Source organism: Hippoglossus hippoglossus, chromosome 17 (genome assembly GCF_009819705.1).
Source record: "Hippoglossus hippoglossus isolate fHipHip1 chromosome 17, fHipHip1.pri, whole genome shotgun sequence".
NCBI lineage: Eukaryota > Metazoa > Chordata > Actinopteri > Pleuronectiformes > Pleuronectidae > Hippoglossus > Hippoglossus hippoglossus.
In genome coordinates, this window is record NC_047167.1 from 1,815,106 (window position 1) to 1,828,475 (window position 13,370).

Sequence of the window (13,370 nt, forward strand, 5' to 3'; positions counted from 1 at the left end):
TGATTGATTGATTGATTAGATGGATGGATGGATGAATGGGTGGATGGATGGATGGATGATTGATTGGATGGATGGATGGATGGATGGATGGATGGATGGATGGATGGTTGGTTGGATGGATGGATGATGGATGCATGGATGTATGGTTAGGTGGATGGATGGATGGATGGATGGATGTATGGTTAGGTGGATGGATGGATGTTTTGAGGGGGGGGGGGGGGTATTAAACAGATGTACAATGAGAGGGAAAAGACTGCAAGCATGATAAAAAGAACCAATGTGTTTCCCTCTTCTCTCACCCCTTGTTTTCGATTCATTTCATTTCAACAACAACGTCCTCTGTTGCCCTTGTAGCCTTTTACATTTGAACCTCAGTTGTTTTCCAGTTCTCTTCCCCTGCTGAAGCCAGACAACACGTCCATGTGTTTCCACAGTGCTCCTGGCCCGCTGTGAGGAAGTGATGCACCAGTGGGTCAACGTGTATGTTCCTTACGGGTCCTTTTCGCACGGAAGACTGTTCTGTGACAATTCACGTTCCCAGTCTGCCCTGCGCCCCCATTTCTGGGACCCCCCCCCCCCTCTGGCAAAGCGCCTCAATTTCCCAGACGACATCGCTTCTCGTACATTCCGCCATATTGCCATCGCCTAAACGCGCTGGCTGGATCGGCTCCTATCCACAACTGAAAATGTAAGTACTCAAACAGTAATATCGGAAAGCATTGGGGGGGGTATCGGGCCGTCGCGTGTGTATCCGTGTCCCACTGCCGGTGGCTCGACTGTTTAAATGTCGGTAACGATGTAGGAGAAGCCCTCAGCTCACCTCAGCGGACTGGTGCGACGGCTCTTTTCTCTGTTGTTGTTTTTCCCTCTGTCACAGCGACAAATTACATTCACGACCCCCTCGCAATATTTGTGGGATTAGCCTTTTGTACGGTTGTTGTGACATTTTGAATAGACACAATGGCTCTGTTTCACATTTCTACACGTTATTTGCCGTCTGTATTTGTCCACACAGGTCACGTTTCACGCGTATCTCGCCTCTATGTTGGCGTTAGGAAGAACAGCTACCCTGTGTTGTAGCTAGCTAGCACTAGCCGAGCCCCATAGTTTCTACATGGAATCTGCGCGTGGGGTCTGACTATTACCTGCGGTAGCTAGTAACGATACGTTGGAGTGAATCGAGCATCAGTGTATACCCCTGTCCCGTGGTGGGAAGCAAAGATTCAAAGGAGAGAACAACGATAGATAACGTGTATCTAATCCCAGGCAGTGGTTTAAGACATGGAGGGGTTTCTTCAAGTAAAAAAAACACCTTGTGGTTCAAATGCTGTTTGTTATCATGGGATTTCTTTACATTTAAAGCTTGTGTGAAAACATAAAGGGTTTGCATTGGAGCCACCTAGTGTGTTTCATCTGGACCACCCCCACTGTCCCCTCTTGTCTGTCACGTGTGGGTCAATATGCTCATGGAAACGCAGCAATCCGAGAGTAGACATGAGACAGTGTCACTCAGTTGTCTTCTGCTCATGTTAATCGTATTAGGAGGCATTGTGGCCCATTCAGGCCCAGTGTGGGGCTTACTTCTGCTCGACTGGAAGCTATTTGAATCAAAGCTGTGCTCAGGTGTATTGAAGAGCTCTGAAATGTCAGTTGAAATTAACTGAATTCTCTTTGCACAACGGCAAATGATGTTATTCCTTATGGCCTAGACTCTCTTTTATTAAAAAAAAAAAAAATCTCTTTTCTTGCTCTTCCAAGGTGACAGGTACTCGCTTAAACCCAGACTTAATCCTGGGGAATAATAGAGATCTGACTTCACTGTCACATAGATAATGCACTTAGGAACCCTTTTTAAGATATCAGTTTCTAATTTGACACGTACAAAATACTTTCACACCCGTGACCCATTATGTCACGAACAAAGGATTCTGATATGGAAATCTTCTTTTTAATGCCTGTCAAATTTAGTCATTTCTAAACATTTAATTACTTTTGGAAAACAGCTTAATCAGCTATGCTCCAGGGGTACACCAAAGATAAATGCATACTACAATATAGAGCAATTTACATACATTTAATAGGGACCTCACAACATTTTTAGTCACGGTCCAAACAGGAAAATAGCCTAAATGCTTGGGGGATTAACATTTACTTTTATGTTTCCTTTATTCAAATGAAAAAAGGTAATATATACGGCTCAAAACTAGGTATATTTAAATGTATCAGAAAAGTGGCTCTCCTCTAAAACTATGTTTATTAGGATCAAAAGATGCTAATAAACCGCTGTGTAAAAGAACAGTGGAGTGAGTCAAATATTAAAAAGTGTGTTTACAATTAATATTGAAATCTGGATGAGGTTATCAAAATGGCTGTACAAAGCATGAAACTGTAAGAAGTGATGTTTTGAGTCTACAGCTGTGCATCACTACCTGCTATTTTTTAATACCCAAATATGTTGAATGACAACAATTGTGTCAGTGGCTAAACCCACTGACACACAGAAATGAAGCCCTAAGTTATTTTATGATTAAATAAATCCTTTTGGTCCTCCATCACCAGCTGTAGAAATGGACTGAATGGTTCATTGTGTTTTTCATTGAAGATAGGTTTGGTGCGTTGTTATGCAAGCTGCTGTATTTTTCAAATTTATTTTCCTAAGCTTCTTGGTTTATGAAACGTACAAGAGATAAATCACAAACAGGACAACAATTTACAGGGGTGTTTCCAAGGGTCAATCATCTGTGTTTCATACTGTATAATTTTGTACAAAGCATTTTATTTAGAGCCAGTCATCCAGTAGGTGCAGGGTTCAATCCCTCCAGTCCACACACTGCTGTGACTATGAGATATATTATACCCCACAGTGTGTGAATGAGAGGGCTTTTTCTGCTAAGCTAGAAAAAGATTTCTATGTGCAGGTCATTTATCTGCAACCAAATGTTCACTCTTTAATTTTATCCAGAAAACCTAAAAAGAAAATGTGTTTTTGTATGTTTCAGTTCTGCAGTGATGACTCAGACGGTTCAGACCAACGGGGTTCAACCCCTCAGTAAGACCTGGGAACTGAGTCTGTATGAGCTACAGAGAACTCCACAGGTAAACTGTTCATACCCTTTCAATCTATACACATTGTTGACATGTTTGTGTGTGTTAACAGATTTAATCAGCCACACAGGTTTGTGTTTCTGTTGTAGAGCTCTTACATCATTTTTAAACTTTGCCTGTATTGTCTCATTGAGACCAAGTTTTTATGCCATCATCAAGTTTGGCAGACATGTAAAAATGTGAGATGGAGTGTTTAATGTGTGTCTCTCAGAGACATTTATTACAAACACCCCATCCCATATATGGGACATTATCAGGAACACTGGATCAGTTGAAATGAGTTTATGGTATAATTGTCCTTGTAACACAGTTACGTGCTCCTGAAAGTAAAACAGTGATGCATGAATTATTTAAAATGACGACTTTTCAGCTGCTGTGGCTCTTAGGGTCACAAAAACATCAACCAGACCTGTGATCTGCATTAGTTGTGTGTGTAACACTTCCCAAATGATGTATCTGAGTGTACTAACCTACATGACGATCTGTTTCTCACGGACACAGGAAGCTATAACAGATGGACTGGAGATAGCCGTGTCGCCCAGGTCCTTGCACAGTGAACTAATGTGTCCTATCTGTCTGGACATGCTGAAGAACACAATGACAACTAAAGAATGTCTGCACCGCTTCTGCGCTGATTGTATCATCACAGCTTTGAGATCTGGGTGAGTTTGTACCTCACAGTAGAAACCAGTGGAGCCCCTTCTTCCCCTGGTTTAATTACTCAATCAATCATCATCAATCCTATCACATCTCATCACATGTGGTGGTCGATAGTGATAATATGATGCTTATGGTGATACATCATGTTCAAATATATCCTATCCTCAAGGTAGATTTACATTTTTTCTTGTATATCATAAAAACGGTACTGACAAGCACATGTGCTGTTGATCGCTTTTATTGTTCCTTTATTATCTATTCTGCCCTAAAAAGGTCCCTTCATAAATGACTGGTTGTGGTCAGTGACTAGTGGCTCTTAATGCACGTATGTAGGACTGCGATACACGTGCACGCAACTAGTGGGCGTGGAGATATTATTGAGTTTATATTGTTACTTTGTAGCTCTAGAAATAATGTTTAATTATATTTAAATATAAATTATATAATACGACATATATATATATATATCAGTAGATTCGTTACTGATATAAGTAGTAGCATTAATAAAATGTAGCCCCACTCATCCCTAGGTCTGTCACTCTTGGAAATGAGAAATTGAAGGCAATGGTCAGAGAGAACAATATTCAGGCAGCAACGTCTCATTTTAGGCCGGTGCTGATCATCTCTCTCGATCGAATGGCAGGTCATATCAGTATAAGTCCGTTTTTCCCTGTGTCCAATTCTTAAAGCATGTTTAATGTTTAAAAAAGAGATTCATGACTGTGTTTTTAATAACTGTACACAAAAATGTTCCCCTATTTTTCATTTAGGGGCACTAAAAGTAAATCTTTATGTTGAACCTAAAAATAAGCATTTGAATCTTGCTTTAGTCGTTTGGAGGGTTAGGGGGTAGGTGTGTTCCTTTGTGTTAAGAAAATGTCATATTAAAGCTACAAAATGCTAATTCTGGAAATCACGGTAGTGCTAGCCGGAGTCTAAAGCAAACCACTCCAAACCAAACCACTGCTGACAGGGGCTCTTTTATCTGTGAGCTAGCCAAAGCAATGCCCTGGGCCTGGCCTTCTCTGTTTGGTTAGAAGGGTGAGACTCCCTCCCTGCACCATTGTCAGGCTGTTCACTGAGTCTGGTTCTCACAAGCCTCTGATAGCACCTCCTTTCCTCCATATCTTTGCAGTAATAAAGAGTGTCCTACCTGTCGTAAGAAGCTGGTGTCTAAGAGGTCGCTGCGTCCAGACCCGAATTTTGATGCTCTGATTAGTAAGTAACGACAAAGAGGAGGTTTAACCAATACTCCAAAAAAATCTACTCCAACTGAATATTGACACAGTTCAGTAAGTCAAAATACGGTGTAAAAATATTGTAGACTTATTTTCTACACTCATACATCCCATTTTAGGTAAGATTTATCCCAGCCGTGACGAGTACGAGGCCCACCAGGAGAGAGTATTGGCCCGCATTAGCAAACACAACAACCAGCAAGCCTTGTCCCACAGCATAGAGGAGGGGCTGAAGATACAGGCTATGACCAGGTAAACACACCGGTGTCAACACAAAAGCACACACGTAGTAATGCAGATTCAAACACAATTAGTCTAATAATTTGAGTTTTCGGTTTTCCCAGACTGCAGCGTGGTAAGAGACACACAGTGGAGAACGGAAGCGGAGCAGAAGACAATGGAGACTCCTCCCACTGTAGCAACGCCTCTGTCCACAGCAACCAGGTATGTTCTTATATACAACATATTATCACACTTAAAACCTGTACATTTGATTTAGCAGTAACTGACAATGATGTTAAACAACACTACTGTTCAATTTGATTCTAAATTACATATATCAAGCAAAGAAAGTGCCAGACCTCAGAAACACAGCTAAGAATCAACAGTAATGATGTGACCATTTGAAAGAATTGTAGTTATTGCTTGGGTTGCAGACACTCAGACAACTTTGCCTTCCAACCCAACACATGTCTTCCTGGTGTGTGTGGTCTTCATACAAACAGTGACTTTACCGTCTGTTTTCCCAGGAGGCAGGTCCGAGCATCAAACGCACCAAGACGAGCGATGACAGCGGTTTGGACATGGACAATGCTGCTGAGAATGGGGGCGGGGACTCTGTGATCGATGGTGGTGCAAGTGAAATAGAACTGGTGTTTAGGCCACATCCCACCTTGATGGAGAAGGATGACAGTCACAACAGGTAGTCATAGTGTCACGCAAATATTCGTTCCCCTGCACACGCACTTTACCTCCGCTGCTACAACTCAACACTGACCATACACCCACCTGTTTTATAAGGGTTATACAGTTTAATAATGGTAAAATACAGCCAAACCTTACAGTGTTACTTAAATCATGCTTAATGTTACCTGTAGCTTTAAACAACATTAATTCTGGCTGTTTGGGAGCAGTGTCCATATAAGACAAATGTAATCAGACTCGAACACATCTATGTCTGTTGTGTTCCTGGTTGTACCTGTTTGATTACAAACACATATTTGATCGTGTGTGTGTGTGTGTGTGTCTGCAGTGTGGAGTTTGTCCCTCGCTACATTAAGACGTCCGGTAATGCAACAGTGGATCACCTGTCTAAATACCTGGCTGTCCGATTGGCTTTGGAGGAACTGAGAAGAAACGCTGAGGCCAGTCCTGTCAATGTGGAGGCGGCTTCAGAGAAACAGTACACCATCTACATCCCCACTGCTGGAAACCAGTTCACTGTGAGTATACACACACGCATTTGCACTCCCAATCTAACAATTTTATAATTCTTTCAGTTTGTTTGACTTTACATGAATGCCCTATTCCTACATATCCTCCAATAGGAATTCTTCACAGAAGATTTTTTGACATGTGTAAATGTTGACATGTAAAAATAGAATGAGAGAAAACTGATTTCATTTGCGGAGAAAAAAGGTTTTCATAATAATTACAATTTTGTTAAAATTTGTTCCTTGCACCAAATACATTTTTTCATTTAAAAAGTACAGAGACTGTATCATACAGAGAACACCCCTATGGTGCAGGTATTTCACTTCTCTACACGAGTGAAAATATGAACGTGCAAATGTGAGAAATTGTTTGCACCATTGCGAGTGAGTTCCTTGAGAGGTCGGCTCTAAACTGTTTTTTAATTTGAAAGCACCTGGGGCATTTAATGGCTACCTGAAGATACCAGTGAGTGAGCGGCCTATCCGCTGTGCGTGACACAGTGTGACTGTGGGTGGAGCAGCAGGGCTGCAGGGTAGACAGAGAAACTGGCAGACCTCTTATTCAAGCTGGCCCAAATTGAAATTTTAGCAAAGGTCAGTTAACATTACATTCAGATGGCAACTTTTTATTTGAAGCTCTGACTGATTGTCACTTTTATTGGTTATAGTAAAAGTTACACCAGCCATGGAAAAGCAATGTTTTGAACTGCTCTGCCTACACACTGTCTTAGTAGTGCTAATAGCAACTGCTTGAGTGTGTTTCTTACATATGTTCAAGTTCTTGTGGACTTAGTGTTTGACTAAATTATGTCCTCCATATCTGAATACAATCAGGGACTGTTACCATATTGCATTACCTCCAAACAAACAAACCATGGTTCGGATAGTTGGTAGTTTAAAAATACTCTTCTGGATAGTTCAGGCTTTCTGGGGGGAAAAACTGGATAGTTCACAGAAAAATGGAAATCCACTCATTATCTGCTATGCCGATGGAGGGCTGGGTCAAGTGTTTGAGTCCACAAAACATTTACGGAGTCTCAGGGGTAGTAACAGTGTTGCAGCCAAAGTGACCCCTTCTTCAGACGTAATAAAACAACAGAAAAAATATAACATGCCTCCATACTGCTCGTATGGTGTCATCCAAGTGTCCTCAAGCCCCGCGGCTCCGAGGAGGATATCAGAGGACTTACTGGCTTTAAACACGGTGTAAATTATGACGTTTCAAGTCCAATATGAATGTCGGGCATTACGAACACTTGGATTACACCACAGGATCAGTATGGAGGCATGTTATATTTTTTCTGTTTTATTATGTCTGAAGAAGGAGTCTCAAGTAACTTCAATTGTAGAGGATTTGGCTGCAACGCAGTTTACCCCTGAAACTCCTAAAGTGTTTTGTGGACTCAAACACTTCACCCACCCCTCCATCGGCATAGTGGTGAGTAAATAATGAGTGAATTAAAATTCAGCTCTCAGGATAGCTTACAGTCTTTGCCTCCAACGATACAATGTTTGAACAACAAGAACTTTCATATTGCCGATAGTAATACCAGAGGAAAGAAAATCCACAATCTGACGTTTTTAGACGCATGCCTGTCTATAAAGCAGTCGATGTCATATAAATCTCTTTAGTCTGCTCCCTTAATTGCAATGTGCAACAAAACTATCAGAATCAAATGTGTAACAAAGACATGACCCACAGTCTGGGTGTTCAAAAGTTCAAAATCTTGAAAAGCAGACATAGTAATTTATTTCAAGCCACTATTTCAGCAGAGAAATGTTAGTGGCAGTCGGAGGTAACTTTGCAGACTAATTGCATTCGATGAATTTGTAATGTAGTGGAGAGCAGCCTGCTTATTTGTGCAGGAAGAACAGCTGTGTTAATAAAGATGCAGTGACGGGCCCGGACTGGAGGTGGAGCGAGACATGAGGCTCAGAGCGGGAAACCTGCCAGATGCTTGAACTCTTTCACTCTGTTCACAGGTCCTGAACGGTTCCTTCTCTCTGGAGCTGGTCAGCGAAAAGTACTGGAAGGTGAACAAACCCATGGAGCTCTACTTTGCCCCTACTAAAGAACACAAGTAGACACATAATAACACACACGTGCATACACACATAACCACATACACACTCACCAGTTGGAAGTAAACAGACGGACTTGGCTACATGTGCGCACACAGAAACAAGAGAGGTGTGTGTGTCTGAAGGAGATTAGGGGGGTTGGTGAAACCCCTGAACGGACTCTTGTAAAAAGAAAAAACCCTCGTTTTATATTCTCTGTATCTTTGTGTGTCTCTTTCTATCTTTCTCAGTAGAAGGTAGCAGATCAGTGCAGCAGCTTGCAGATAAATCACAGATAAAGGTCTGCTGCTAACAGTAACTATAGATTCTCTCCAGCTCAGAAAACCAGGCTCCATTCACAGTCTCAGTTACCAATGTGCTGTTTTCCAACAAAAGAAAATGTAATATTCCATATTTGTCTTCAGCAGGGCCCCTTTTATACTGTATGATGTTGGTCAACCAGAGGGTAGAAGAATGTGATGAAATGGTGGTCTTAGATTTTGAATTACAGCCACCAACAGGTCAGTTAGTGCTTTAGAGGCTGTCTGAATTCTGAAATGCTGCTCTTAGATGTAAGATCACATTGCACAATGTTAAAGTCGGACTTGTGCGACAACCCACATCAGCAAAATAACCAATCAGAAGATAAAGTCGTATGACACACACAGGCTGATACCAACATTGTAAATACCCATACATACTGTATGTACACGTGCGCTTTTCAACTGTACCTGTCCATGATAGAAGAATCTGACACGTACGGAAGCAAAACCAGGCCATAATAATCCGAATTTCATAGTGAATTGGACCTACTGAATACTTAATGTTGAAAGTTAGAAACCACTGAATGTGAAGCATTGAAATATTTCACTTTGAAAATCACCAGTCTGAATTTCTGTGGTGACATTTCAGATTAGTGTCTTTGCTAACCTAAATGTTTAGAAAAATGTAAAAAACTGGATTTTTTTGATCTAAAAAGACACAGATTTGAAATCACACAGCTGAAATGACGTACTTGACATTTGCTAGGAGGGGATTTCATTTACATAAATTCAGACATATTTCAATGTTCAACATTAAGTAATCAGCGGTGGTGAAAGGTGCCTGTGGGTGTTTAGACCTCTACCAGCACTGTGGAGCTGAATTTCTATAACTGGATTCCTGTTCTGTTTATCTTGAGCACATACTCGCACACAGGTGGTGCAATACACAGTCCTGCCTCTCTATCAGGTGGTGGTAATGTGCCAGTTACCGCAGCAAACGGACCATTTGTACAGTGAAGTGTCAATGACCGACTGTCTCAAAATGTTAATCTCCATATGTAAGCTACGTTGCGTCTCCCTGGTCTTCTGTCTACTTCCTGAGTGAGGATTTCAATTATTTGATTTGTGACGTGTATAAACCACTTTTCTAGTGTAACCTGGCCTCAAGTTTTCAGTTGCTCATAAGATTCCTATAATTATTTTTGACATTTCTTAGCTTGCATAATTATGCCTCTGAATAAAAGCCTGATATTCTCAGAGCCATCTGGCACAGTGACGTACTGTTGTCACACAGTGTACAGGGACGAGAAGGCACCTGCTAATCTGTATGTTTGAATGCTAGATGGTGAAAAGTGCGTTTACACTGAGGAATCCAGGTCAATCTACAGCATTCAATGATGTGAAGCTACACAGATTGAAGCAGGCAAATAGGTGTTTTTGTTTGTTTCTTGTTTCTGATACTGTTGCAGGTGTTCTCTGGAAATCTTTTTTTGGACATGTCTGTCGTCTTTCAATAAAACCAGAGAATGGTGACGGTTTGAATGGCTGCAGTCTGTTTTCCTGCTGTCTGGAAACTGAATCACTATAGCAGGACACGGGACAGAGAGAGTATCTAATGAATGCAGCTACCAGTGTTAACGCATGATAACAAACCAGGTGCAGCACCAGCATGGTGCGTGAAGACTGGTTGGGGAGTGAAGTGAAACTCTGAACTGTGACTGTGAGGTACAATCTGGCAGCTGTTGTCTTGATCTGTTGCCTGTAGGAAAAAACTGTCTTCTAATATCTGTGGCTGCTCTCTATGGCTCGTCCTTTTTATAAATGTCTTTTGTAACATGGAAAGAATGGTGTTTTGTGTGTGTGTGTGTGTGGGTGTGGGTGTGGAGCAGAGTGGGGTGGGAGGGTATTTTTTGCAGCACCGTGGACAGTCAGACCATTACAGTATTCACCATCCCACCTACGTTTTGATCGATCCCACTCCCCTTGCTGACTCAGCAGTGTAACATGACTGCCAGCGTTAGGAGGGTTATTTTCTCATCAGCACTCCTTCAAGGCAAAACATGACATCACAGAAGACGTAAGAGTACAGTTCCTTATTGTTTCATACACATGGTGGTGGTTCGGTGAGATGTTTTGATTGAAGTTGTTTGAAGTTGTTTTGTCGCTAAGGAAGGGGTCTGAATGTCCCAAAAGTAGGGAGAAGCCCAGTTTGTGCCATAAATGTGTCCATAATAGAACACCTTTTATTCTGCGACTGATTTGGTAAATTGTTCTGGTCACAAGGAACCTGATTGGACAAACCACAACCATCACACTAAACCCTTTACAGGTGGTGCAGCACCATGTAAACATCAGCTGTGGACCAAGGCCCAGTTTAGTTTGCTTGTCAGTAGTAGCATTTAGTGTTTGTGGAGAGCTGGAAACCTTTTCCTTTGCTGTAGGAGACACTTCCATGTTAGATATTGTGTAGGTAACATACCACATGAGGAGCAGCTTATGGGTGTAGTGAAAATGAAGAGAAACAATTTCTGAGCTCCGTAATAAATATGTCTCTGCAGCTTCAATTCGGGGCAGTTCAGCCAGTTTTTGAGAGACTATACTAACTGACCACCACACTCTCCCTGGGACCCAAACATCAGCTGAAGACCAGAGCTTTCCACCACATCTTATGGTCTTGGTCAGTGGATGAATTTAGCTCAGTTTTTCACTTTGACAAAAATAATATAAATAACTTTGAATAATTATTTGGTCACAGATGAACATTGACATTTGATTTCTGTTCCGTTGATCCAGTTGATTCAGTTACTGTCAGTGGAAATGGCTCATTTAACCCCAAGGTTTTGCCCAGATTCTGGATTCAGGGAGGAGAAGGTGAGCGGTTTGAGTCAGAGGTGTGTGGGAAGCACCGTCACTCTCTTCTTATTTGGTACCTGTGTGTGTGTGTGGGTGTGTGTGTGTGTGTGTGGGTGTGTGTGTGTGTGTGTGTGTGTGAGAGTGTGATTGGCTGTGTGTATGTGTGGAACCTGTACACTGCATCTTTCTGTTTGGACATTAAACCTGAAATTGTGTGTTCATCGTTGAACACAGTGCTGTTGCTTGTGTTTTCACTGATTAAAAACTGTTGCATTACTGTGTTTTGTGTTGAGTTGTGTATTCCTGTCACCATATATCACCCTAAGTAAAAAAAGTAAACTTGCCCTTGTATTTTTCTTGTGTTTTTCTATGTTGAACTTAATTTGTAATATGATATGAATAAAGATAAAAAGGAGCAGCTGTTAGCAGGAGAGTAAAGTGGATTAAATGAAGAAAACATTAATCATATGAACAATGGAATATGAAGCACGTGGTGGATTATGAAATAGTCCATTTAAAGGCTTTTAGTTCTAAAGGAACTTTCGATCATTGCTTCAGGAGAGTTCTGACATGGCTCAGTTCACTGCACTGGGCTGCAGACGAAATGAAACATGGAAAATATCAGTCACAGATGCTGTGTGCACAAGAGACATACTAATGAACACAGCCTTGAGGGAAAAGGTCACAATATGTATGAGACTTTATGGGTGTGGTGATGAAATAAATGTGTAGTTTAAATTATTATAGATATAATTTTAGATATTAGAGCTACTTTGTGTATTTACAAAACATCCACTGAGAATTCAGATGCCCTCTTTACAAGTGCACATCACTGTGGGGAGAGCTGCACACAGAAGAGTCCCGGCAATTGTAACAGATGTGACCTAATCTGTGCACATACATTCAACAGTGTGTAAATAATAGAATGTTTTCGGGGCGGCTGTCGCTCAGGGGGAAGAGCGGGTTGTCCATAAACCGGATATTCAGCAGTTCGAACCCAGGGCCGTGCCAGAGTCCTTGGTCAAGATATCGAACCCCAAATGTCCCCTGACACCTGTGCAGTGAGTTCTGTGTTATACTGGATGGGTGTGTACCCTAAAGCGCTTTGAGCGGTCATATACCATCTTTAATACTTTTAGATATTTGTTTATACAGGATCATTTTTCAAAAACCTGTACGTATAATATTTACTCAGGTTGTGATGTGTGATGAGTTGGTAGAATAATCGCCATCTTGCTTTTTTTAATCAAGACAACACTGAAACAACTGAACAGATGTCCACAACTCTTGGTGGAAGGATTTTGTTGTTGTTACTTTAACATTGCAAGATGGTGCGTTAGTCCCCATTTTCCCCATGGACCATGATGAAAAACATCAGGCACATGGAGGGGACTGATATCTATGAGTGTGTGAAAGTTGGTGCAGCTTGAGGAGACTGTAGGGCCTCGTTGGTATGCGCTCCACTGAGTGCCATTCTAGTTTTATGTGTTTATTGCTTGGTGGTTTATTTATTTGTGGCTTGGAACACCCAAATAAAACATAAATCATGGTGCACATTTGTAAATGTTACTTTGGGTTTGTAAATTATGTGTAACACACTTTAAAGTCAGCCCAAAGGACTCCTGTAAGATCTTTATCATCTTCATCATTTCCTGACTGTTGCTACAACACTGTATTGTACAGTTATGTCTTTTAGAACTGCTTTTAGCCGTCCCCTGCTAATATCATGTTCACTAATCCATAACTCTTTTCACAAC

The 13,370-nt window shown here is 41.3% G+C and overlaps 1 protein-coding gene across 1 annotated transcript; it reads left to right on the plus strand.

Moving 5' to 3' along the window:
- The first annotated feature begins 552 nt into the window (after positions 1-552).
- rnf2 (ring finger protein 2) lies at positions 553-8,683 on the plus strand. The gene is made up of 9 exons (XM_034613422.1): positions 553-688; positions 3,000-3,096; positions 3,607-3,767; positions 4,901-4,983; positions 5,123-5,255; positions 5,348-5,447; positions 5,753-5,925; positions 6,256-6,445; positions 8,420-8,683. The coding sequence occupies exons 2-9, from the start codon at positions 3,010-3,012 to the stop codon at positions 8,519-8,521; spliced, it is 1,029 nt and encodes a 342-aa protein (XP_034469313.1). The 5' UTR covers positions 553-688; positions 3,000-3,009; the 3' UTR covers positions 8,522-8,683.
- Positions 8,684-13,370: the final 4,687 nt, after the last annotated feature.